Source organism: Myripristis murdjan, chromosome 21, assembly GCF_902150065.1.
Source record: "Myripristis murdjan chromosome 21, fMyrMur1.1, whole genome shotgun sequence".
Lineage (NCBI taxonomy): Eukaryota > Metazoa > Chordata > Actinopteri > Holocentriformes > Holocentridae > Myripristis > Myripristis murdjan.
In genome coordinates, this window is record NC_044000.1 from 26448186 (window position 1) to 26475500 (window position 27315).

At 43.8% G+C, this 27315-nt stretch overlaps 3 protein-coding genes across 3 annotated transcripts; 1 reads left to right on the top strand and 2 right to left on the bottom strand.

Moving 5' to 3' along the window:
- Positions 1–3961: 3961 nt before the first annotated feature.
- LOC115380020 (trace amine-associated receptor 13c-like) lies at positions 3962–5311 on the bottom strand. Its single transcript, XM_030081038.1, has 2 exons — positions 5139–5311; positions 3962–4778 (listed from the first exon to the last, which is right to left on the bottom strand). Exons 1-2 carry the CDS (start codon positions 5309–5311, stop codon positions 3962–3964), a joined length of 990 nt encoding a protein of 329 aa, XP_029936898.1.
- Positions 5312–10141: 4830 nt separating this feature from the next.
- Positions 10142–11418, bottom strand: LOC115379962 (trace amine-associated receptor 13c-like). The gene is made up of 2 exons (XM_030080958.1): positions 11246–11418; positions 10142–10961 (listed from the first exon to the last, which is right to left on the bottom strand). The coding sequence occupies exons 1-2, from the start codon at positions 11416–11418 to the stop codon at positions 10142–10144; spliced, it is 993 nt and encodes a 330-aa protein (XP_029936818.1).
- Positions 11419–18542: 7124 nt separating this feature from the next.
- LOC115379994 (trace amine-associated receptor 13c-like) lies at positions 18543–19715 on the top strand. Its single transcript, XM_030081000.1, has 2 exons — positions 18543–18715; positions 18899–19715. The coding sequence occupies exons 1-2, from the start codon at positions 18543–18545 to the stop codon at positions 19713–19715; spliced, it is 990 nt and encodes a 329-aa protein (XP_029936860.1).
- Positions 19716–27315: the final 7600 nt, after the last annotated feature.

Sequence of the window (27315 nt, forward strand, 5' to 3'; positions counted from 1 at the left end):
TATATATAAGCAGTAAATATAAAAATATAGAGAAAAATATAAACAGCCTATGTAAATATAGACAGTATATATACAGTACAGGCCAAAAGTTTGGACACACCTTCTCATTCAATGCGTTTTCTTTATTTTCATGACTATTTACATTGTAGATTCTCACTGAAGGAATCAAAACTATGAATGAACACATGTGGAGTTATGTACTTAACAAAAAAAGGTGAAATAACTGAAAACATGTTTTATCTTCTAGTTTCTTCAAAATAGCCACCCTTTGCTCTGATTACTGCTTTGCACACTCTTGGCATTCTCTCCATGAGCTTCAAGAGGTAGTCACCTGAAATGGTTTTCACTTCACAGGTGTGCCTTATCAGGGTTAATTAGTGGAATTTCTTGCTTTATCAATGGGGTTGGGACCATCAGTTGTGTTGTGCAGAAGTCAGGTTACTACACAGCCGACAGCCCTATTGGACAACTGTTAAAATTCATATTATGGCAAGAACCAATCAGCTAACTAAAGAAAAACGAGTGGCCATCATTACTTTAAGAAATGAAGGTCAGTCAGTCCGGAAAATTGCAAAAACTTTAAATGTGTCCCCAAGTGGAGTCGCAAAAACCACCAAGCGCTACAACGAAACTGGCACACATGAGGACCGACCCAGGAAAGGAAGACCAAGAGTCACCTCTGCTTCTGAGGACAAGTTAATCCGAGTCACCAGCCTCAGAAATGTCAAGTTAACAGCAGCTCAGATCAGAGACCAGATAAATGCCACACAGAGTTCTAGCAGCAGACCCATCTCTAGAACAACTGTTAAGAGGAGACTGAGCGAATCAGGCCTTCATGGTCAAATAGCTGCTAGGAAACCACTGCTAAGGAGAGGCAACAAGCAGAAGAGATTTGTTTGGGCCAAGAAACACAAGGAATGGACATTAGACCAGTGGAAATCTGTGCTTTGGTCTGATGAGTCCAAATTTGAGATCTTTGGTTCCAACCGCCGTGTCTTTGTGAGACGCAGAAAAGGTGAACAGATGGATTCCACATGCCTGGTTCCCACTGTGAAGCATGGAGGAGGAGGTGTGATGGTGTGGGGGTGTTTGGCTGGTGACACTGTTGGGGATTTATTCAAAATTGAAGGCACACTGAACCAGCATGGCTACCACAGCATCCTGCAGCGACATGCCATCCCATCCGGTTTGCGTTTATTGGACGATCATTTATTTTTCAACAGGACAATGACCCCAAACACACCTCCAGGCTGTGTAAGGGCTATTTGACCAAGAAGGAGAGTGATGGAGTGCTGCGGCAGATGACCTGGCCTCCACAGTCACCGGACCTGAACCCGATCCAGATGGTTTGGGGTGAGCTGGACCGCAGAGTGAAGGCAAAGGGGCCAACAAGTGCTAAACACCTCTGGGAACTCCTTCAAGACTGTTGGAAAACCATTTCAGGTGACTACCTCTTGAAGCTCATGGAGAGAATGCCAAGAGTGTGCAAAGCAGTAATCAGAGCAAAGGGTGGCTATTTTGAAGAAACTAGAATATAAAACATGTTTTCAGTTATTTCACCTTTTTTTGGTTAAGTACATAACTCCACATATGTTCATTCATAGTTTTGATTCCTTCAGTGAGAATCTACAATGTAAATAGTCATGAAAATAAAGAAAACACATTGAATGAGAAGGTGTGTCCAAACTTTTGGCCTGTACTGTATATATATATATAAATATGTATATATAATATAGACAGTGTAGTATAGAATGGACCAAGCCACAGAACCTGATGCCCGGGACTGGGATTCATGGAACTGTTGGACTTGGTCAGTGCAGAATTAGCTTAGTGCTAGAGCCCCATGTTTTAAGGTTAATGTTGCCTTGCTAGCGTCTCTGGGCTCTAGTTTCGCAGACCTGGCGAGGCGCGGGCGCAGCTCTCTCTCTCTCTCTGGTACACCGGAGACAGGGATCACGCAGTCTATTTAAAAAAAATATATATATATATAAATAAAATTACGTGGAAAGTTTTAATAAAATTCAAATTGTGAATACTTTCACCGGACATTTAAAAATTACTGGACTTTGGCAGATTTTACCAGTCATAGTCCGGTGATTACTGGATAACGAAAACCCAGTGTGGAATATTTATATATATGGAAGAAGAACTGTGTAGTTAACACGAGCAGCACCAGACACCATGACTGGAAAAAAGACATCACCATACTGGACACATTGTTTGACTGACAGGTGATCAGGTTGGGTTTTCATTACGCATGCCAAACGGTGCCAATCTCCTTTGATCTGACATCAGATGTGACGGGACAGTTGATATGGAGATAAACTTATGTGCTGATTGAGATGGTAGCATTGAATAGTGTTTTTTGTGGGTATTTATTGCATTGTTAATGTGCCTGACATTCTGTGAGGTTGTGGTGACGTGTGCGCACTGCCCGCCTGTCAGCCAAACTTCCACTGTGCCACCCCGCTGCGCCTTGTGCCGAAAGTAGACCTGGTTTCAGGAGGCGAGCTTTTGGCGCACCTCGGTGAAGCCTTTTGGCACGAAACTGTCACTGCGCCAAGCTGAATCTGTAGACACCTCCCCCTGCTGCGCTGCCACTCCCATCTCGGCGCAGATCCGTCTGCGAAACTTGGAAACCGTCCGCCTCGCCCGTTGCGCTGGTCGAAACTAGCTTTGCGCGGGGTGTGCCTCACTGCGCCACCCTGCGCTGCGCCGGGAAACTAGAGCCTTCTGTGTGTGCCATGTATGCTGTTTACTTCATTTAATGAAGACTGCTTGGCTGAGTTTATTGATGGGGATGGAAATGTTAATAGACAACAAAGGGTATGAGTGCTCAGCCCTTTACTGGGAATAGTACTACTTGATAATAATAATAAAAAAAAAAAAAAAAAAAAAAAAAAAAAAACTGATAATACACAGTCCATAATAGTATACAGTCTAATTTTATCCTGTCAATATTGTTAAATGTTCCATCTTACATCAAATATTTCTGCTCTACTTCAATTTTAAGTGACACTAATGTGAGATGAAATGACAATCTGAACTTTTGGCCACACGATGGGCAGAATGGCTGGAAAACTGTAGACCAACTGACCAAATACTTCTGTTCTACAAGACAGACAAAGATGGACAAAGATCACATGAATGTGATTAGGGAAATACTTGTAGCAAAAATACTGACAAAGACCTTGACAACTGTAGTCCGATCTACGCATGTCAGTTAGAAACAAGCTTTCTGAAAGGAAAGAAAACACTGACAGACTTTTACTGTTTGTCCTCTTAATTTGTTGTTGCATAACAAATCAGAATCAGAAATACTTTAGTGATCCCCGGAGGGCATTTGGGTAAGACCCACAATGTTGAATGCACAGTTTACATGAAAGGGGGTTCTTGCATTTCATAGTGCTTCAGACTTAATCAAAGGCTGATTCAAGTGACAAAACCATCCTTTCCAAGCTGAGGCTTAATATTAGACTGAGCATGAATTCTAGGTGTACACATGTTTCAAATTGGCAGCAAACGTGTGTCCACCAAGAGCAAAATATCCTCTCCAAGTCTTACTCAGTTATACACTGAAATAGTTACGTCTCATTTAATGTAAGCAGGGATAGCAGAGTATTGCTGAAATGCTCAAAACATTCAGATAAATGTCAGATCTATATCATGAACAAAGAGTGGTTGGTTATATTGTTAGATGTAATACTAAAAATTAACAGCAGAGGGTGACACAGATTATCTGATAGATGCCAGAGCTTAGAAACATGGCTTAAAGTATGGTGTCTTTTATATGTGTGTCCTGACTTTAGGCTTTTTGAATTAACTGAATTAAAAAGCATTTAGCCTATGGAAAAAACAAAACAAAAACAAAACAAAAAACAAAACAAACAAAAAAAAAACAAAGAAACAAAACAAAACAAAACAAAAAAAAGCATTTAATTCGAGTTAGTCCACAGCCTCTCTACAGTATGCTGGCCTTACAGGAGTCAGGCTGCAGGATCTGAAGTGAAACTATGTGTTTAATAGATTTTCTAAACCATGGATAGAAAAAAGCATAAACCACAGGGTTTAGACAGGAGTTAAAATAGAACAGCCAGATCTCAAAGGCCACAGTTGAAGCAGTGATCAAGGTGTCTTGGCCTGTAAGAGAGGGATAGTAATAAGGAAAGAGACATATTAGAAACACAACTATGACAATCCCGAGCGTCCTGGCTGCTTTCAGCTCCGATTTCTTAGCAGTTCCAGTCCCTGAAGGCTGCAGAGTGACAGACACAATGTGGGATCTCATGGCACGAGCCTGAGACACAGCCACCACAAATACTCTCATATACAGAACTATGATCACAGTAATGGGACCAATAAATGCCAAAATGAGGTCAACAGATCCTGCAATGTAGTTAATGATAACAACACACTCTCCATAGCAGGAATTATATCTGCCTGGTTGTCTCAGATTATCATTTAGGATTATACTGCTGTTGAAAACAGAACAGATCCAACACAGACAAACACAGATTTTCACTCTTTTCTGAGTGATTCTGATGGGGTAACGCAGAGGGTCACAAATAGCCACATAGCGGTCGACTGATATCAGAACCATATTTCCTACTGAGGCAGAAGTTAGAATAAAATCCACAAAGTAAAACAGAGTGCACAGGAGGTCACCCAGAAACCAGCAGCCTCCTATGAGGATTTGACCCGGCATCAGCAGGAGGCCCACGAGGAGGTCTGACACAGCCAGAGAGAGGAGGAGGAGGTTGGTGGGGGTGTGGAGTTTCCTAGAGAGAAACAGGAGCATTATATTTATTATGTTGCTGTTATCTTACGTAAAGAACAGAGAAACAACATCCTCTGCTGTAAAGAGTTTTTTTTCTCATAGGTGGCGAAGAAAATCCCAACGCCAAAAGGGGAACAACGGAAGAAATCTTTTGAAGGATCACAGCGAGTCAGAAGCATATTTCAGCTCAGTCAGGAGTGTAATGGATGCTAAGTGGGTCATTGTTATTATTATCAATAGCAATATGAATTATCGAGCATTCAAGAAATACAAGAGAGAGATTTGTCATAATCCATGAGCCGTATGCACTTGTAAGTCTTCCAATTTTATAAAGAATCATGTGGAAGAACTATCTGGCCACCTGTAGTGAGAGATGGAGATGATGACCAGCAGGTTGAGAGCCACAGTGAGCAGAGAGATGGAGGACAGCAGGATGTAGATGGTAGTCGTTTCAGAGCGAGAAAGCATCGGCTTCCTGCAGGAGGTGTTGAGGAGTTGTGGAAAGCAGAGTTCAGCTCCTTCCAGGGTCTCCATCATCAGAGAGAGAGGAGGAGAGGAGAATCTGCTGAAGTCTGGCAGCTCTCTGAACAAAACTCTGTCACACAGCTGATTTATCTCCTTTTTTCATCTTCTTGCTGACTAATGTCCCTCCTCCGCCCCTCCTCTCTGCATCATATTCTTCATCTCCATCTTCATCACTGTTTCTGCTGCCCTCAAGGATCAAAGATCACAGATATCTTTATTATCTTTGAGGGACAGTTTGTTGTAAAGCCAGCAGTACTGCACAATCAACAGACAAACAACAAATTAAGTTCAACATAAAAAAAAAAAAAAAATCACATTACATTGTTTACAAGGCCAGCGGCAGCCAGGACAAATGAGTTCTTAAATCTGTTGAGCTGCTTGAACAGGGGGTGTCTCTGATCAGCCTTCTTCGAGCTCCTCACCTGGCACAGATGAATAAGGTCATTCAAGCTCGTGTCTGGAGTTCTGCTGCACACTTTGACAGTGACCCATGCCAGCTGACAGAGGAGACTCTGAGGACAGATTCAGTAAAACAAGAATAAAACATTTTCATGAAGAAGTTGTCAGTGTTGAAAGTTGTGAATTCTGAATACCTCTTCTGATGGGCTTTTCTACACACAGCATCCACCTGAAGTTCAGAGGGCAACTGCATCCACCTGCCACCAAGCCAGATTAATCATTTTCTCCTGCACTTTGTGGACATTTCCCTCCACCTGTACCTGTCTCTGTGCTGCTTTTTAAATGATGCTGGTCCATCCATCTGTTGTCCAAACCGCTTATCCTCACAAGGCTCACTGGGCGGAAGGCAGGGAAACACCCTGGACAGGTTGCCAGTCCACTGCAGGGCAGACAGACAAACACTGACATTCACACACAGGGGCAATTTAGTATCTCCAATTCACCTAACCTGCATGTCTTTGGACTGTGGGAGGAAACCGGAGTGCCTGGCGGAAACCCACACAGACACACACAAAGGACCCTGGGTGGGAATCAAACCCATAAAGAAGAATAGCAGAAACGTCACGGTGCATGTGTAACACTGTCTGTTATGGTGGAAGTTGGCCAATCGACACCGCAGCTCTGAGGTAAAAGCTGTCTGTCAGTTTGCTTGTTTTGGATTTGATGATCCTGAACCTTCTGCCAGATGGTAACAGGGATTCTGTGGGCTTTCTTTTTGAGTTTGTTGGTGTAGATAATGCCCAGTCCAGGGAGCTTGAACCTGATGATGCACTGGGCCGCCTACATCACACAGTGGAGGCTGTGACATTCTGCAGCTGTGCAGCTGGCATTCCACACTGTGGCGCTGTCGGTCAGGATGGACTCGATGGTATTTCTGTAGGAATTAAGAAGTAGTTTTGGAGTTAGGGTAGCTTAGCTTGCCTCAGTTTCCTCAGAAAGAAGAGTCTCTGTTGAGCTTTTCTGACCAGCTGTAAGGTTTTGTTGGTCCATGTCAGCTGGTTCGACAGTGTGACGCCCAGGAACTGAAGATTATCCACCTCCTCCACTGTCTCCCCATGTATGTGGAGGGGGGCGTGCGGTCCGACCTTAGACCTTCTTAAGTCAGTAAACATCTCCTTGGTTTTGAAGGTGTTGAGGACCAGGTTGTTTTCTCTGCACCACTGAGAGAGATGATCCACCTCACGCCTGCAGGCTGTCTCACTGTCCTCGGAAATCAAGCCCACTATGTCCGTGTCATCGGCAAATTTTATGATGGTGTTTGAGGAGTGGATGGGGGTGCAGTCATGTATAAACAAGAGCGTTGGACTCAGCAAACAGCCCTGAGAGGTACCAGTCCTAAGAGTGAGGGTGGAGGAGATAATTTTACTCACTCTCCACGAGTCCACAAATAACATCCTCACATAGGTGTTTGGTATCTCCAGGTGTGTCAGGGTGAGATGGAGGGTTGTTGTAATGGTGTCCTCTGTGGAGCGGTTAGTCCTGTATGCAAACTGGTGCTTGTCTATGTCAGGTGGGATAACAGCTGGGAGCCAGCCTCTCAAAGCACTTCATGACAATCGGTGTTAGTGCGACAGGAAGGTTGTTGATGTTGCTCGAGCAACATCAAGTGGGAACTGTCACCTCAGCTGGTCATTAGCTGAGGTGAGGTGTCGAAACAGACAAAAAACTGGTTTAGGGCATCGGGCAGTGTGGTGTCATCATCAGGCAACAGATTGGTGGTTTTGTAATCCATCAGTGCCTTGATGTCAAAATTTGCAACATTTTTATACTTTGTTGGCTTAACATACACTACTCACAAAAAGTTAGGGATATTTGGCTTTCGGGTGAAATTTGAGGATGAACCTAAAATGCATTATAACCTTTACAGGTGAACTTAATGTGACCTTCTGTAAACTTTTGAATGCACATGTCCAACTGTTCAGTGTTTCAGTACTTTTTGCACAAGTTGCTGTTCTCTAACAAGGAGTTTAACGGCAAAATTCACATCAGGTGTTTGATGCTCCAGCTCATCGAGGTCGTATCATTAGGGAACGGCTGCTGGAGACTGGGGTACCTCAAATGGAGTGGCCTGCACTTTCTCCAGACCTGAATCCCATAGAAAACCTATGGGATCAGCTGAGTCGCCGTGTAGAGGCTCGGAGCTCTGTACCCCAGAACCTCAATGTCCTGAGGGCCGCCCTTCAAGAAGAGTGGGATGCCATGCCTCAGCAGACAATAAGTCGACTTGTGAACAGCATGAAACGTCGTTGTCAAGCTGTAATTGATGCTCAAGGGCACATGACAAGTTATTGACACTGACATTTTTTGTTGTGGTATATCCACCACTGTTGTTGGCTTTTGTTTCAAGAAATTGTTTGAGATGAGGAAATCACCAGTGTATGCTTCTACTTAAATGCCCTACTTTCATGATATAATATCACTGTAGCGTGAACATTTTACATTTTCCATAAATTTCACCCAAAAGCCAAATATCCCTAACTTTTTGTGAGTAGTGTATGTAAGCTCAGCTGTTTATCTTTAGTATATGTTACATATAATGTTTAAACTTTTTAAACTGTTACACGGGTTTTCACGCTACTCCTCAAGCGCTCTCAGGCAGGTCACATCTCTGTTCATTTCTTGGGCTCGTAGCACATCTGATTCAATTTGTTGAGGCTTTGGGGAGAGGAGGGATATGCCCACCATTCCTCATGGAAATTACACCGCTGAACATCTGGCCACATGATAGCACTAGCCACATTTTTTATCCATCATCTCCAGTAATTAGAGTTTTTTTTTTTTTTTTTTTCATCTTGAAAAACACTTGAGTTAATGAGACATCTGCTGGTAACTCTTTTTTCCAGTGAGAGTTCTACCTCTGTTCGGTCTTTTTTCTGCTGATGTAGGTTTTCTTTTTCTATTCTCTGTCTATAATCCTTGTCTGTCTTACTTCATGGAAAAATAGCAGACAACACATAAAGATGAAAAAGAGTTGAAAAGCTGAAGTGTATTTGCTGTACTTTAGAGCTGACATTCTGTTCACATTTGTAATTTTGAGACATATTGGAGGAAAATAAACAATTCCATCTGAATAAATAAATAAATAAATAAATAAATAAATAGGAAATGTAACAATTAATTTTGCATTTTTTTAAATCCCCTATTTTGTATCTTGCTGCTTTTTTGTTTTTGTTGCAAATGTGCAACTGTGTGTCTATTTCATCTGAGGGTAAAAGCTGTGGTTTGTAGTTTATTTACAGTTTATTTAATTTACAGATCAAAAAATACCTTCTCTCAGATTCTGGTGATGATATTAACCCCCAACCCCCCCACCCAACAGTTATAATATCAATGAATACTTATTTTATAAACACACATCCATTTTTCATTATGGGGCGACCACACACCCACATCTGGTACTGGGAGAGCTTGTCATTTTTGGTAAATCACATTGTGAAGTCTTTGGTTTAATCGGACTCTTTTAGCTTTGTTCTGTCCCTGCTGTTTTTCCTTTTTCCTCCTCACTGTTTGCGTGTGTGTGTCTTAATAACAGAGAGGCCACGGTGGATCAGAAATATGACCCGGCACCAAAGACAGGCGGCATTCCCTCTTTCACAGTTTTAATTACACTAATGGTGGCTTATGTTCACTCCTGGCAGATGTGTTCTCTGCCTGTAACCCAATCCTCTTCATGTGATTAAAAGGTACAAAAAGACAACACAGACCACCTTCTGCCTGTAAAAACAACCTAGAGAGAGAGAGAAAAAAATGGTGAGTTCAATCATTTCATTCATATGTATTCATGAACTGATTGACTTATTCTTCTCAATCCACTTGACAAAAGAAACAGTATTTCTGTACTGAATTTAAATTTCTTATCAGTCTTATTTAAATTTTATTACCTGCCTTTTTTAAATACTTGCACTGTATTATTGTGCACTTGCCCACCCTATGGTTTTTATTTCATTTTGTTATGCAGTTATTATTATTGTTGTTGTTGTCATTGTCATTATCATCATCATTAACATCTTCATCTTGTACTGTCTGCAGGGCTGCAGGAAATGCAGTTAAAATTGCTGTGCTGTATTTAAAACTGTCCCTTTTTTCAAATGAACTTGCCACAACAAAGATGCTGTACTTTAAAAAAGCATGTTTTATTGAATCTTCATCACAGACGATGTTTGGGTTTAACCAACATGACAAAGACAAGATTCTGTAAGAGCACAGGAGGCAGAGAGCGACATGTCAGCAGAGAGTTTTTTCATGACATTTGTGACTTATTTAAGTGCTAATCTGATAAACAATCTCGCTCATCCACAAAACGCTGCCGTCATTATGAATGCACACATTTCACCTCTCATCACGTTTCACCTGTCTGCTTTCAGGCACTCCCCAGCCTCTCTACAGTATGTTGGCCTCACAGGAGTCAGGCTGCAGGATCTGAAGGGTAACAATCAGTTTAACAGATTTTCTAAACCAGGGGTAGAAAAAGGCATAGATCACAGGGTTTAGACAGGAGTTAAAATACAGCAGCCAGACCACAGATGCTGTAGATGAGGCAGTGCTCAAGATGTCCTGGCCTGTAAGAGAGGGGAAGTAATATGGACAGAAACACAAAAGGAATATAACTATGACGATGCCAAGCGTCCTGGCTGCTTTAAGCTCAGATTTCTTAACGGTGACACTCGTTGCTCCGGGCTGGACTGTCATCACATGTGAGTGCATGGCACGAGCCTGAGACACAGCCACCACAAACACTCTGACATACAGAGCTATGATGACACTAATGGGACAAATAAAGTTAAAAACAAGGTCCACAGCCCCTTCGACATAGCTGATGACAAACAAACACTGCCCAAAGCAGGTTTTCTGTCTGCCTGATTGTGTGAGGTGATCCTTTAGAAGAAGACAGTTGAAGAAAACAGAGCAGATCCAACACAGACACACATAGATTTTAACTCTTGTCGGAGTGATTTTGCTGGGGTAACGCAGAGGGTCACAAATAGCCACATAGCGGTCGACTGATATGAGCACCATGTTTCCTACTGAGGCAGAAATAATTACAAAGCCCACATAATAATACAGAGCACACATGAGGTCACCCAGGAGCCAGCAGGCCTCTACAATGCGAAATACCTCACCTGGCATCAGCAGGAAACCCACAAGGAAATCTGAGACGGCCAGGGAGAGGAGGAGGAGGTTGGTGGGGGTCTGAAGCTTCCTGGAATGGGAGATTATTATTATTATTGTTAGCAGTGGTAATATTCTCACAGTAACAAGCAGATGGGCATCATATTGAAATCTATTATTTGTCTTGATAAACCACACAAGGTCACATATGATTGTGAAAATCCTTGTCATCATTATTATGGGTATTATTACCATAAGTAACAGTAGTAATACAATAAATAACACAAATGATGCTAAGAACTTTCAGTGCTATATGACTATGCTAGTATAGATATTTCTATATATTTTTGGCTATGGTGAGAAGCTTATCACTGCCTGAAGTGGGAGATGGAGATGATGACCAGCAGGTTGAGAGCCACAGTGAGAACAGAGATGGAGGACATCAGGATGAAGATGGTCATGGCCTGGGATCGAGGACGTGTCGACTTCCTGCAGGAAGTGTTGAGGAGTTGTGGAAAGCAGAGTTCAGCTCCTTCCAGGGTCTCCATCATCAGAGAGAGAGAGAGAGGAGGAGAGGAGAAGCTGCTGAGGTCTGACAGCTCTCTGAACAAAACTCTCTGTCACACAGCTGATTTATCGTTGCCCATCCCTCCCCTCCCTCTTGCCCTCCTTGCCTGCATCTCTTTTTTTTTTTTTTTTTTTTTGTTTTGTTTTGTTTTGTGTACAGTACAGATTGCTTCACTTCTGACTTGTAATCAGGTTTCAGTTTTCACAGGGGGAAACATGACTGGAAGTGTGTGCTTTTACAGGGCAGAAATGATGAATGCACTGATCTGCTTGTTTTCTGTTCCAATCCAATTCTGACACCTGGGGGGTATTCCAGAAAGCGAGTTATGTGAATATACTCAGAGTAAATTAACCCTGAGATGAGGGAAACTCTGCATTATCTGTTCCAGAAAGTGAGGTAACTGAAACTCTGTGTCAGTCACCATGGTAACAGACTCTGTGAACATAACCTGGGGCCTGTTCCATCAAGCTGGCTAACGGGATAGCCTGGCTTATTTCGATAAGCCTCCCTAATTTAAGTGAGAGTTCCGTTCCATCAAAGTGGCTTGTATGAGTTGCAGCTCAATAACCATGGCAACTTAGTCAGCAGAGCTAGCCTGCTCCATGGCAGGCTTACGGTCCAGCTTAGCTCAACTACGTGTCAAAGAATGTCCGACGGACGGAAACAGACCCCCAAATGACGGCTCCGTCACGTCTAGGCTATATTGTTGCCCCGGCATCACATATTCAATTAAATTCAATTAAATTCAATAGCACAATGTCCGCGTTCGGAAATGTAAGTTCAGACTTATTTCCCACAATGTGACCAAGCATGAATGTATGTGTTTACTTAATAAACATAAACGTAATGAAAATCATGTGTTACCACTGTCAGTCTCCGAAATCAACCAAATAAACAATCAATTACTCAATCAAATTTTATTCATATAACACAAGTCATACATCAAAGGCAACAACAAGTGTTGAACATAAAAGAGTTAAAAAGAACATGAGGTTAAATAAAAAAAAAAAAAAGACATCTTATTTTATTTCCCACCCGCAATTTGCGATGATTCGCCTCTATTCTGCCCGAAGCCCCCTCTATTCCCTATAAGTGGGCGCCCTCGGTTGCAGCTGAGCGCCAGCTCCTCCACCGGGGTGAGGTCCTCAGGTGGAGGACGCCCACCAGTTGCAATTGCCTCCATTCTTTTTCTGGTGGCAACAATGGTACATATTTTCAGCTCAACTAATATTTTAACAAATACATTTCACATTTCATTATAGGCTACTTACCACTCTGGAAAATATTTTTATATCTTATTTTCACCTGATGGCCAGTTCTTTTTCGCTATTCAGATTGCTTCTGTTGAGATGTAGAAGAGAAGAATTAATATAGGCCAAGGGTTACTCGGTGCGCGCGCACACACACACACACACACACACACAATTAGGCTGATTGAACGTAAATGCATTGCAGTTATATCGGTTCTCCTAAGAGAGATCCGACAGACCTGACCGGGTGGGGGCGGTATTGGCCGGTGCCACGGCTGGCCCGCCTGACGCCCTCCAAAAAAAAAAAAAAAAAATCGCCAGTTCTCTAGACTACCATATTGACCCGCATAAAAGACAATCTCTCTTTTTAAAGACCTTTTTTGGAAAAATATTTTTTATATGGACAAAATCTTGTTTGAATAAAAAAGCCACAGGCCGAGGCACCGGTCGGCATCAGGCGGGCCGGCCGCAGCACTGGTCGGCATCAGGTGGGCCGGCCGCGGCACCGGCGGGTACCGCGCCCACCCGGTCAGGTCTGCCGGATCTGACAGGTGAGCCAGAGTAGTAGCAGTAAACTGAAACAACAAAGCAAAAATGACAAACAAGTACTTTGATGGAAGGCCAACACAGCCACCCGACAGAAGCACTCTAACTAAAGACAGTTTGCTCAAGACAGCTCCAATCACCTTATACAAAAACTCTGTTGTCTGGTCTCCACACACACACACACACACACACACACACACACACACACACACACACAAACTAGAATCCTGAATGAACTCCCAAATGTTTCCCGGACAAGCCCCCAGATTTTACAATCCTGGCTTATGGGTCACAACATAAAGTGGAGACAGACAACAGAGTTTTCAAAAATAGCTGTTTTATTTCAGTGAACTTATAAGTTAAAATCCAGGGAAAGAGTACAAATCCCTACCATTTTTGGACAATTGAGCCAGCTGAGCCACCCGCCACCCAAAGACAGGTGTAGCAATGCAAAATGCTGTGGCAGCCCCTTTAATGTTTTGAAGAACTTGCACAGCTAAGCATCATCAACTGGTAGCAAGTAGATTTTATTCATAAAAATGACCGTGACAATAGAATTTTTTAATTTAACTGCAGTACCAGCACATGCCACCATGGCGTTATACCGTAATCAGTGTAATGCGTCTGGGAAGGTGCTGCTGAAGAAGATGATAATCTCTGTGTTCACTGGCTACAGCCTGGAAGAAAGACTGTGGTAGATTAACGACCAAACTATTATAGAGCTACTACAGGTGGCAGTGTGTGTGTGTGTGTGTGTGTGTGTGTCTATCATGTATCAGTATGTGGATCAGTAACGTCAGTCTGGATTTGAAATACTTCACTTTCGCCTATCACCCCTGCTGGGGCTTAGGCCGTCGACAAGGGTCCTCCAGGCATCCCGGTCCTGAGCCAGCTTCTCCAACTGTCCTCAGGTGTAGCCCATCCTCTTGGCATCTGCCTCCACATCTTGGCGCCAGATGTTCCGTGGTCGTCCTCTCTTTCTTTTCCCTTGAGGGATTCACTTGAGGGATTGTCTTATGTTTGAGGCTGGTTTCCGGAGAGTGTGGCCTATCTGTTGCCCTTCAGGCCCAGAGCAAAAAGGACAACTGCAAAATCTGCAAAATATGATGTAAACAGTATTTTTACTGCAGCTGCTTAGCACTGTGCACATAACAAGGCGGAAGCTTGCAACAATAGAAGAAAAAAATAAAATATACAAACAGAATAAAATAAGATCAATAAAGAAAAATAAAATCATGTGTTACTGTCTATACACACTTTTAACTAATTTAGTAATCAGATTTAACCATGTTAACTAACGTAGCTCACCTGCAAAATATGATGTAAACAGTATTTTTACTGCAGCTGCTTAGCACTGTGCACATAACAAGGCGGAAGCTTGCAACAATAGAAGAAGAAGCGCAAGTTCGCCGTTTCCCTCTAAGCAACGGTCAAAAACAGTGGTGCTGCCACCTGCTGGCCAACACGCTCCACAACACTCTACATCACCTTCACATACAAACAGAGCTACTAAACAGTAAATGCATGATAATAATAAACTGAAAAATAAAAATAAAATCATTAATGAACTTGAACTTAATTGCAGTGCATAAAAAAAATAAACAGACCTCTGTTTATACATCCCACATATCCATCTCCAACGTCGCTGTATGATTTCCTCCTCTACTGATTGCTGCTTGGTTAGTTGCCAGGGTTCTTTGTTACTGATGGTAATGGGCCAGTGGATCTGAAGGATTCTTCGGAGGCAGGTGTTGATGAATGTTTGAATTTTGTTTACTGTGCTTACTGTGGTCCTCCATGTTTCCGCACTGTAGAGCAGGGCAGACTTCACATTGGTGTTATATTCTGATCTTAGTTATGAGGGCCAGGTCCTTTGAGCTCCAGATGTTCCTTAGTTGGAGAAAGGCTACTCTGGCCTTGCCAATCCTGACTCTGGATTGCTTCATGATTCAGTCCATTGCCAGCAGGAACAGAAATGGTGACAGCAGGCATCCCTGCCTCACTCCTCAAAGGCGTCGGTGAGTTGGCTTTCGTAGATCACCCTGCGTGTCATCCCCTCATTAGAGTTCTTGATGATGTTACATAGCTTCTCTGGCACACCATAGTGTCTGAGCAGCCTCCAGTGGGTCTCCCTGTCCGTGTTGTCAAAGGCTTTCTCATAGTCAATAAAGTTGATATACAGAGGCGAGTTCCATTCCAGGGACTGCTCTAGGATGATGCGCAGCGTGGCAATTTGGTCAATGCAAGATCTATCCTTGCAAAAGCCAGCTTGCTGGTCTCTGAGCTGGGGATCAACAGTGTCCTTCATCCTGTCCAGTAAAATCCGGTTGAAGACTTTGCCTGGAATGGAAAGTAGTGTGATGCCTCTGTAGTTATTGCAGTTGGTTAAGTCGCCCTTTTTTGGAATCTTAATGAGAAGGCCCTCTTTCCATTCTGATGGCATGTGCTCCTCCTCCCATTATCTTCTTAAAAAGAGGGTGAAGAATCTCCTCCATGGTCTCTGGGTCCTCCTTTAGTGCTTCTGCCGGAACGGCATCAGGGCCTGGGGCCTTGCTACTTCTGAGCCGTTTTATGGCTTTGTGGATCTCCTTCCTTGTAAGTGTGTCACAGTTTACTGGTAGATCTCTGTGCGCTGGTTGAATATCTGGTGGGTTCCTCGGTTCAGCAGCTCTTCAAAATGCTCCATCCATCTTCTTTTCTGTCCATCCTTGCTGGTGATTGGCTTTTCTTCTTTATCTTTCACAGGTCTTTCTGATCTGCCTGCTTTTCCTGTAAGCTTTTTAGTGGTGGCGTACATGTCCTTCCAGTTTCTGTGTCTTGCTGCTTCTTCAGCTTCTGATGCTAAAGTCTCTATGTATTTCCTCTTGTCTGACTTGATGCTTTTCTTTACCACCTTGTGGGCTGCTGTATACTGTGTTTGAGCCTCTGCTTTTTCTGCTCTTGTGTGGCTACTGTTTATTGCCACCGTCTTTTCCCTTCTCTCCTCTACCTTTTTTATTGACTCTGCTGATACCCACTCCTTGTGGTTGTGTTTCTTTTTTTTTTTTTTTATTTAACCTTTATTTAACCAGGCAAATCATTAAGAACAAGTTCTTATTTACAATGATGGCCTGTCAAGAGGCATAAACCTCTTGGGGGAGGGTGGGGGTGGGGGGGCCACAGCTGTTAGGTTTCTGTGGTGTGACGGCCTCCTGCCTAGCAGGGCCTGCTGGGTGTGGGTATGTGTTTCCCCCTGTTGTGTGTGAGTGTGTGTGTGTGTGTGTGTGTTTCCTGTGTTGCAGGTTGCTGCTGGGCGGAGACTTGTTGTCCCAATTAGGAGCACCTGATCAGGCTCCCAAGGGTTTAAAAGGCCCCCTCTCATTCCCTCTCTCTCCCTCTCATCCACCCTGATGGCACCATGACTTTTGTTTGGTTGGCTTTGGCCTGGTTTAGTTTTGTTCTTTCATACAACACCACTCACTCAACATTTTCTCCACTCATCCACCTGCAGACACACTGACATTACAGATTTACAGACCTCATAACTTTAGAATGCGTTTTGGTTACTTTATGTTAATAAATTTTTGATTTTCTACATTAAACTGTGTACCTCCACTTTTTGTCACGGCTCATGAGCCGGGCCGTGACAGTGGGCCTAGTATTTCCTTACATGTAGTTATCACTGCTTCCTTCACCACTTTCCACGACTTGTCAATGTCTTCTTGATCGGTCAGATCTTGCAGGGCCTCGAACCTATTCTTGAGTGTGAGCCTGAATTCTTCCTTTTTTATTGGGTCTTTTAGAAGTGCTGTGTTGAATTTCTTCCTCTGGTTTATCTCCCCTGTCCAGTTTCTCTTCAACTTCAGCTTGGTTTGAGCAACCAGCAGATGGTGGTCCAATGCCATATCGGCTCCTCTGACGCATGCATCCTGTAGGGTCCTCGTGAACTTCTTGGAGATGCAGATGTAGTCTATTTGATTTACGGTGGAGAGGTCCAGTGATAGCCAGGTAACTTTATATATCTTCTTGTGGGGAAATACACTTCCACCTATGACCAGGTTGTTGGTGGCACATAGGTCAACAAATCTCTCCCCATTTTCATTGATCTCTCCGAGACCTTGCTGCCCCATTATCTCCTCATATCCTCTGTTGTCACTTCCAATTTTCATGTAGAAGTCTCCCATGAAGATGTTAATATCTCTTGCAGAGTAGTTCTTGATTGTAATCTGTTGGAGAACTCCTTTCTCTCTTCATCCCTGTTGTTGGTAGGGGCATAGCACTGGATGATGTTGATGTTTATTCTTCTGTGCTTTGTTCTGAATGAAGATGTAATTGTCCTATGTAATTGTACATTGTTCTTACATTCCATGTTCCGATGGCTGTGATAGCCCTGGTTGAGAGGATGGTGTATGGCAGGATAGCTTCCAAATGCTTCTGGCTTTCGCTACTCTGTGTCATGTGTCTTCTAGATGAAGGTCCTTGCTCTTCCAGGGTTGAGATGTCTTGGTTTTTCCTTGTCAGCGTATCTCTAATGGCTATGTTTTTACAGGGTGGGGTTGTTGACCCCACATCCAACCCCCACATAGAGGGGAGAGTTTTGGAGTTGATTTGTTAGTCCCCTTCCCTCACCTATTGTCTTCTCAGCAATGGATTACAGCCTCATACCATGTGAGGCCAGACAGGCTTTGGGTCGTGTACAAACTGTCCCGGCATGTCAAGCCCAACCAACTCCAGCTACTGTGTAAAGAAAGCTGCAAAGCAAACCTTACCAGTAGCATGAGACAGAGATTTGAAATACACATCTTAGAATTAAAAAAAAAACAAGAGTCAGTTCGGGAGAAGTAAATTAGTGGTGGATCTTCAGCTACCCTCAGGACGGAGAGATAAATGTGTTCAGCAGTTACAGTTCCACCATCTAACTTCTGCTGAAACCACTCTAATTTAAAATAAATAAATAAATAAAAGAAATCTAAGACATGTATTTCAGATCCACATGATCCACTGTGTAAGGCAGCTTCAGAGTCACTGAATGGTTAATTTTTTCACTTTGACAGAGCCAGGCTAAGGACTCTCTGAAAAGAGACTTGAGGAAGAAGTCCGACAGAGGGCATCAGAATGAATACAGTAAAGAAAAGATGGACAATATGATGTCGCAAGCTGGGGAAGAGGAGGGACATTAATGAAAAGCAATAAAAGAGAGGGAGAAAAAAGGTGAAAGGAGGGAGGGATAAAAAGCGAGGAAAGAGATAAATGAGCTGTGTGACAGAGAGTTTTGTTCAGAGAGCTGCCAGACCTCAGCAGCTTCTCCTCTCCTCCTCTCTCTCTGATGATGGAGACCCTGGAAGGAGCTGAACTCTGCTTTCCACAACTCCTCAACACCTCCTGCAGGAAGCCGAAGCCTCCTGACTCCGAGACTATGATCATCTACATCCTGATGTCCCTCGTCTCTCTGCTCACTGTTGCTCTCAACCTGTTGGTCATCATCTCCATCTCCCACTTCAGGTGGCAAAAGATTGCTTTAATACAATTCTTTCTAAAATTTTTACTTACATAATGCTCATGGATTAGATCAAATATACTGTAACACATTAAGTAAGTTATCTCAAACTTGATGTCTGCTGCATTTGGTGAGAAAATACTGCTGATACTAAACATAATGAATATAATGCTCCTGTTTCTCTCCAGGCAGCTCCACACCCCCACCAACCTCCTCCTCCTCTCTCTGGCTGTGTCAGACCTCCTCGTGGGCCTCCTGCTGATGCCGGGTCGAATCTTCATAGGAGGCTGCTGGTTTCTGGGTGACCTCCTGTGCACTCTGTTTTACTTTGTGGATTTTATTCTAACCTCTACCTCAGTAGGAAATATGGTTCTGATATCAGTCGACCGCTATGTGGCTATTTGTGACCCTCTGTGTTACTCCACCAAAATCACTCAGAAAAGAGTTAAAATCTGTGTTTGTCTGTGTTGGCTCTGTTCTGTTTTCTACAACAGTCTAATCCTAAATGATAATCTGAGACAACCAGGCAGATATAATTCCTGCTATGGAGAGTGTGTAGCTGTCATTAACTACATTGCAGGATCTGTTGACCTTATTTTGACATTTATTGGTCCCATTACTGTGATCATAGTTCTGTATATGAGAGTGTTTGTGGTGGCTGTGTCTCAGGCTCGTGCCATGAGACCCCACATTGTGTCTGTCACTCTGCAGCCTTCAGGGACTGGAACTGCTAAGAAATCTGAGCTGAAAGCAGCCAGGACTCTTGGTGTCGTCATAGTTGTGTTTCTAATATGCCTCTTTCCTTATTACTATCCCTCTCTTACAGGCCAAGACACCTTGATCACTGCTTCAGCTCTGGTTTTTGAGATCTGGCTGTTCAATTTTAACTCCTGTCTAAACCCTGTGATCTATGCCTTTTTCTACCCCTGGTTTAGAAAAGCTATTAAACACATAGTTTCACTGCAGATCTTAAAACCTGACTCCTGTCATGCCAACATACTGTAGAGAGGCTGTGGACTGAGTGTAATTTTCACAGTAAGGTGGTTTAAGCTGTTCAAGGAAGTAAATTCAAACCACAAAAGTCTGGACAACAACATGCTTCTGATCCTTCATTGTGGGTAACACTTTGTAGTAATGTTCCTTAACAAATGATTCATTAGGTTATTCATAGGTATTTGATGCAGTGCAGTCTGCTCCTGTCAGTGTTTATGAACTTGCTAGATCTCTAATGAGCTATCAAAGAACCTGTGGATTGCTAAAGAAGTGCATGAAGGCTTTTCAGTTTTCATATTTTTTACAAGTATAGGTATAGTTCCATAAGAAATATTCTGAAAAATCCTCATGTTTGATTTCTCTTTTTAAAGGCAGACTCAGCAGTTTGAAATGGGAGCCCACAGTACTTTGTTTCGTCATGTTAATTATGAGGCTGAGGAAGGATAAAACCCCTCACGTTCATGCCAAGACCAATAACCTATAGAATTAATGTATCTCTTTTAGATGCCTGTTTCGATTTCAAATGTTCACAAAATCGTCCAAAAAATTAGACGATTTTGGAAAAGATACAGAAATCTTGGGAGTATAACCATTTTTATAGCATTAATGCGCCCAATCATAGAGAGTGGAAGTTAATTCCATTTCCTAATAATAACTTTAAGATTATCTAACATATCAAGAAAATTCGATTTTAGAAGTTTGAAATCTCTGGAAATCTTAAGACCTAAATAAGTAAAATAGGTAATAGTTAGTTTAAATGGAAGAGACTTCAGAAATACTGGACTCAAGTCATCTTTCAGAGGCATAAGTCCACTTTTATCCCAATTGATGGTGTAACCTGACAGTCTACTGAATGATTTAATGTATGTTAAGAGATGAGGGATTGATGTTTTTGGCTTGGATACAGAAATCAAAAGGTCATGAGCATAAAGATTTATAAGGGTTTCAGAATCACCAAACTTTATCCCATGGATATGAGGGTGTCCCCTAATTCATATCGCGAGAGGTTCTAAAGCGATATTAAAAAGGAGGGGAGAAAGGGGATCTCCTTGTCTAACACCCCGTTGTAAATCAAAAGGTTGGGACCTATCTGCATTGGAAAGAATAGAGGACACTGGATTTAAGTAAATCAGTTTAATCCATTCAATTAATTTTGTCCCAAACCCAAATTTTTCCAATGTTGTGAACATATAGGCCCATTCAATCTGATTGAATGCTTTTTGGGCATCAAGTGATAAGATAAAAGCTTGAGTGTCTTTGTCGTGTGCAGAATATAATGTGTTGAGAAGCAATAGAACATTACTAAAAGAAAATCTACCTAAAATAAAACCAGTTTGATCCGGGTGAATTATTTTTGCGATATGATTGCCCAGTCTTATGGCCAGAAGCTTAGTAATTACTTTATGATCACAGTTAAGGAGTGCTATGGGTCTATAGCTTGCGGGGTCAGTCTCTTCTTTACCTTTATTACAAAGCAAGTAGATGTTTGCCTCATAGAGTGAGCTGGGAAGCTTCTTTCTCTGTAAGGCATTGTTCACCATTCTAAGCATGGAGGGGATTATTTTCTTGTGAAACACTATAGAATTCACAGCTAAAGCCATCAGGGCCAGCTGTTTTGCCAGCAGGAAAAGTGTGGCTAGTCTTAAAAATGTCTAACTCAGAAATTGGTGCATCAATGTCATTTCTGGAGTCACTATCTAGTTAGGGGATATTGAGATTTGCAAAAAAAATCTGAAAATTCTGCCTCTGTAGCCTTAATTTTCTTGGAGTATAGGTCCTTATAGAAATCCCTGAAATGAGTATTAGTATATAGTAATGTATATATAGTATATAAAGTATATATAGTAATATGAGTATAGTAATCTCTCCTGGATTGGTGACTATTTTACCAGATTTGGATTTAAGCCTATGAATGGCTCGAGTAGCTTGTTGTCCTCACAACTGACTTGCTAGCAATTTCTCAGGCTTATCCCCAATTTCAAAATGTTTCTGTTTTAGTTTTGATAGCAGGCTATTGACACTATTACTAGTAATGGTGTTGTATTCATATTTTAATTCAAGAATCGTATTATCATCTGATTGTAAAAGAGATGATCTGTAAGTCTCTTCTAAAACCGGAAGGGTTTTCTCGATATCTGAAATATGCTGGTTTAATTTCTTCTTTTTAATAGATTTAAATGAAATGATTTTGCAAACACAAAGCAACTGCGCATGACAGCAAGATGGTCACGCCTATGCCGGCAGCTGGCCGTCTGAGCTGGTTTTTCGCTGTGTTTGCTCTGATTTTTATTTGCTCATTGCTTTGTGAGAACAGTGCTAGTTCGGTGATTGTGTATGATTTTCATACCTTGTTTAACATCCGTGCATCGGTGCTGAGATCGCTGTCTCATTGATCTGAACAGTGGAGCTCCCACCGTCACCTGCACCGCACAATCCCCGGGGTCATCTGGAGGCCCTCCTGCAACTGCACCCGGCCGAGAAAGTCCAGGAGAAGGAGTAGACGGGCAGGAGCTGCGGAAAAGCTCCGACAATAAACCAGAGGCCGCTCCCTGTCCACGCTCCACGCCATCTCCGAGGCGGATGGCCCCTGCTGGAGGCTGGCGTGCCTACGACCCGTCCTCCCGGCGTCAACGGCGCACCTACCGGCATTTGCTCCGGTGTCCCATCGGCGAGCGCACACGAGAGTGGCTTCAGTGCCTGCGTGTGCGGGAGATCCTCATGTTTCGCCCCCGAGTGTGGAGTTGCAACCTGGAGACGAGCGAGTGAGGAGTGGGACATATTCCAGGTGGTTGCGGCCCCTGCCCCGAGCCTCAAACTTCGGCAGAGCTGGCTCGGACCGCATCGCTTTTGGGCTGATTAACGCCAGATCGATTAGAAACAAATCATTTGTTTTAAATGATCTGTTTGTCTCAAACCACCTGGATTTTCTGCAGATCACAGAGACCTGGCAAAAGGCAGATGAGTTCTCCTCGCTCAATGAACTCTGCCCAGCGGATTGCTCCTTTGCATGTGCCCTGAGACCCACTGGCTCAGGCGGTGGTCTAGCCTCCATCCACCGAAAGTGTTTCCACACACGGACAGTGGGCTGCAAAGCCTACTCCTCGTTTGAAGTCCTCATAAACAAGGTTGGCCGCACAAACCCCTTTTTCTGTGTTCTTGTTTACCGCCCTCCAGGCAAGAACGGATCCTTCCTGGCTGAGTTTGGTGACTTTCTTGCTTCTATTCTCAGCTTCGAGAGAATCCTGATGCTTGGGGATTTCAACATCCATGTAAATAAGTGTGCGGATACATTTGCTGTGGACTTCCTCAATCTCACGGACTCTTTCCATCTCATCCAGCATGTGTCGAGTCCGACTCATGAGAGAGGTAACACATTGGACCTTGTTTTCACTATTGGTCTAACTTTAGTGATGTCCATATTGTAGACTTGATGTTATCAGACCACAAAGGTGTAATGTTTTGCTTATCTTTTGACAACAACTTTGTTCCGGAGAAACGTGTGAAAAGCTCCCGCATTAAAAACAACCTAGCAGTGGAGAGCTCTAGAGCTAGTTTCCACTGCAATGTTTTGATGTCGCTGGATGATGACGATGACTGTTTGGTTCGTGTTTTCAACGCCCACTGCGCAGCCATCCTAGATGACGTGGCTCCTCTCGTCACTCGCTCTGCCTGCCCCACAAATTCATCTCCCTGGATGAATGAGGAGATCTGTGCGCTCAGACGTAAACGCCGCAGAGCAGAGAGAGACTGGAAAGCGTCCAATTTGGAAGTCCATAGACTGTACTATAAAGACCTCGGGCTCTAGTTTCCCGGCGCAGCGCGGGGTGGCGCAGTGAGGCGAACCCCGCGCAGAGCTAGTTTCGACCGGCGAAGCGGGAGAGGCGGACAGTGTCCAAGTTTCGCAGGCGGAGGTTCGCCGAGATGGGAGTGGCGGCGCAGCGGGGGGGAGGTGCCGACAGATTCGGCTTGGCGCAGTGACAGTTTCGTGCTAAAAGGCTTCGCCGAGGTGCGCCAAAAGCTCGCCGTCTGAAACCACGTCTACTTTCAGCGCAAGGCGGAGCGGAGCTGGCGCAGTCGAAGTTTGGCTGACTGACGCACATCACCAAAACCTCACGATCAGCACAAACGGTGCCAATCTCCTTTGATCTGACATCAGCTGTGACGGGACAGTTGATATGGAGATATATGTATGTGCTGATTGTGATCGTAGCATTGAATAGTGTTTTTTTCGGTATTTATTGCATCGTTCATGTGTCTAACATCCCGGAAGCCTGCCTGTGAGGTTTTGGTGACGTGTCCGCACTGCTCGCCGGTCTCCGCTCCGCGCCTGTCTCCTGAGCTCCGCTCCGCCCGCGGCAATAGACCTCCATGTCAGCTGTGTAAACTTTCATCACGCCTTCACGCAGCGCATTTTAAAGGCAAGGACAGGGGCTCATTTGATTGGTTATATGTGAATCGGCTGTGTCAAACCCACTCCATGCCTTCTCTCCTCCCCTCCGCCGGTAGGAGGGATGGCGGAGTACTTGCGCCACCGAGAACGGCGTGCCAAACTTGGAAAATCCGCCTGGCCACACCCAGTTGGCGAAGCGCATCTGCGCTACGCCCCCGCCTCGCCTGGTCTGCGAAACTAGAGCCCCTCATGTCTGAGTTCAGTAAGCTGGTTGAAACGGCCAGGGCTGCTTATTTTGCTAATGTCATCTCCTCTAGCATGAACAACCCCAGAGTGTTATTTAACGCCATTACCACAATTGTTGCTCCTCCTCTTCCACCTGTACCCATGTTTTCAAACACCTTTCTCTTGTATTTTGTCAACAAGGTTGCAGATGTGAGAGCCAACATCTCCCCCTTCCCCCTCCCCCCCGGTCCCCAGTCCAGTTGCTTTACCATCATTGAGCAGCTTTTCACCTGTCTCTCTTGAAGAGCTTCTAGAGGTAGTTAGCTCCATGAAGACCTCCTCAAGCCCCCTGGACATTCTCCCCACCTCCTTGCTGAAGCAAGTCATCTTGTCTGTTGCCCCCTGCCTGGTCACCATCATTAACAGTTCCCTGGTCACAGGTGTGGTGCCCTCTTATTTTAAGCAGGTGGCAGACCAACCCCTCCTTAAAAAGCCCAACCTGGACCCCTCCTCTCCACTTAACTACAGGCCCATCTCAAAACTACTCTTATTTGTCCACCTATAACATCGGTGATAAATTTCAATCTGGTTTCCGGAAAAATCACTCCACCGAGTCTGCACTCCTTAGAGTGTCCAGTGACATTTTGATGGCCTCCGACTCCGGCAAATGCTCTGTTTTAGTCCTGTTAGACTTAAGCGCAGCTTTTAACACGGTCGACCATGGCATCCTATTGGACAGACTGAGGAACTGGGTTGGTGTGTCAGGATGTGCCCTGGAGTGGTTTGCCTCCTACCTCAGCGAGCGTTGCTTCACAGTGTCCGCTGGCCCTTTCATGTCTGATACCGCCCCTTTACACTGTGGTGTACCCCAGGGTTCGGTGCTGGCCCCTTTACTTTTTGCTTTGTACATGCTGCCACTAGGCCAGCTCATCAGGACTTTTCCTGGTGTAGCATATCACTGTTATGCGGACGACATCCAGTTGCATTTTTCCTTCAGACCTGAGAATATGCAATGTCTCAGTGTTCTGCTGGAGTGTTTGGCCGCCATCGAGGGCTGGATGGCGAACAACCTCCTACAATTAAATGCGGCCAAGACCGAGGTGCTAGTCATTGCCTCTGACAGTGTCACAGCCAGGGTAGTAGATCATCTGGGCCCCCTCAAAAACAACGCCCGTCCTAGTATCAGGAACCTTGGTGTACATTTTGATCATCTAATGCTCCTGGACACTCATGTAAAGTCTCTGAGTCGTAATTGTTTCTTTCACTGAAGAAACATTGCCAAACTGTGTTCCATCATCTTGCACTCAGAGCTGGAGATGGCTATACATGCATTTATTTCTTCCAGGCTTGATTATTGTAACTCACTTTTCTCTTGCCTAAACCAAGCATCCATAAACCATCTCCAACTGGCCCAAAATGCAGCTGCCAGATTACTCACCAGGTCTAAAAAATCTTTTAATATCACACCAATACTTGCTGCCCTACATTGGTTACCTGTTACTTTCAGGATCCAGTACAAGTTATTACTGTTCACTTTTAAGGCTATCCACGGCTCTGCTCCCAGCTACATCTGTGACCTCATCCACCATCACACCCCCAGTCGCTCTCTGCGGTCAGCTGACCAGGGGCTCCTGGCAGTGCCCCGCACTAAATTAAAAACTAAAGGTGATCGGGCCTTTGCAGCAGTGGCACCATGCCTCTGGAACTTGCTTCCTCAGGCTTTGAGAGCTGCCCAGTCCGTGGATAGCTTTAGAAAGCAGCTAAAAACCCATATGTTCCGACAAGCCTTCCTAACGTAGGCCTGAGGTTACGCCCTCTCCAGGGCTCTTTTTATTTTTCATTTGTACAGCTGCATGGTCTTTTTCTTTATTGCTGGTGAAAAATGCACTTGCACCCTATGTCGCACTGCCTCTGTCACACACCTATGGCTTTATTACTGATGTTGTTTTTGTTGTTGTTGGTGGTGATGATGTGTGATGTGAAGATATTGATTATGATGTTGACGGTCACCTGACTGTTCTGTTTTATCTGTTTTACTGTAAAGCACTCTGTGTATTAGTACTGTGAAGAGCGCTATACAAATAAAATTTTACTTACTTACTTACTTATGTGCCCCGGCATCACAGCTTTAAATGCCTCCCAGAGAGTGGAGTCAGAGACCTCCCCATTATCGTTAGAAACAAAAAATTCATCAATGCGCAGATTCATGTATTCAATAAAGTTATGGTCTTCAAGAAGAAGAGGATTGAAACGCTAACTGTATTTTGGTTTAGACAGAATATTTTGGAATTGGAGTGAAACCGGGCTATGGTCTGATATTATAATATTATGATACTTAGAATTAGTAATATTGGAAATCAGTTCAGAAGATACCAAAAAATAATCAATTCTAGTATAAGATTTGTGAACGTGAGAATAGAAAGAAAAATCTCTGTCTGCAGGATGTTGTAAGCACCAGATATCAATCAATTCTTAGTTTTAATCAAACCATTCAGAGTTTGTATGGCAGATAATGTAGAAGGGCGAAAAAGGCTCTCCCTCCGCCCCCATGAGCACTATGGAATTAGAGTTGATGAAGACATCCTGTTATCTAACTCTTTCCCTCCTTTGGCCGAGCTCCCTCCAGACCCACAGTCGATCACCTTAAATGTGGAGACTGTGACTCCAGCGGAGAACTGGGCTCAAATCGGGACCTCTTCCCCTTCTGGCTGTCTGTTGTAAATGGACAAAAAAGGCTTTCCCTTCACCCCCATGAGCACTTTGGAATTAGATGAAGCCATCCAGCTATCTAACTTTTCCCTCCTTTGGCCGAGCTTCCTCCAGACCCACCTACTCTCTGCTGTAGCGAGGCGAACCGCACGTTGTTTTCCTCCAGGAAACATGCCTCACCCGCCACTTCCACCACTACCTCAAGCTCCTTGCTCAACAAAAATGTACTTTACCCCATTCTCCTTATTGTTCCCCCTGTTTCTTCAGCATGTTAACACTCTCACAAGA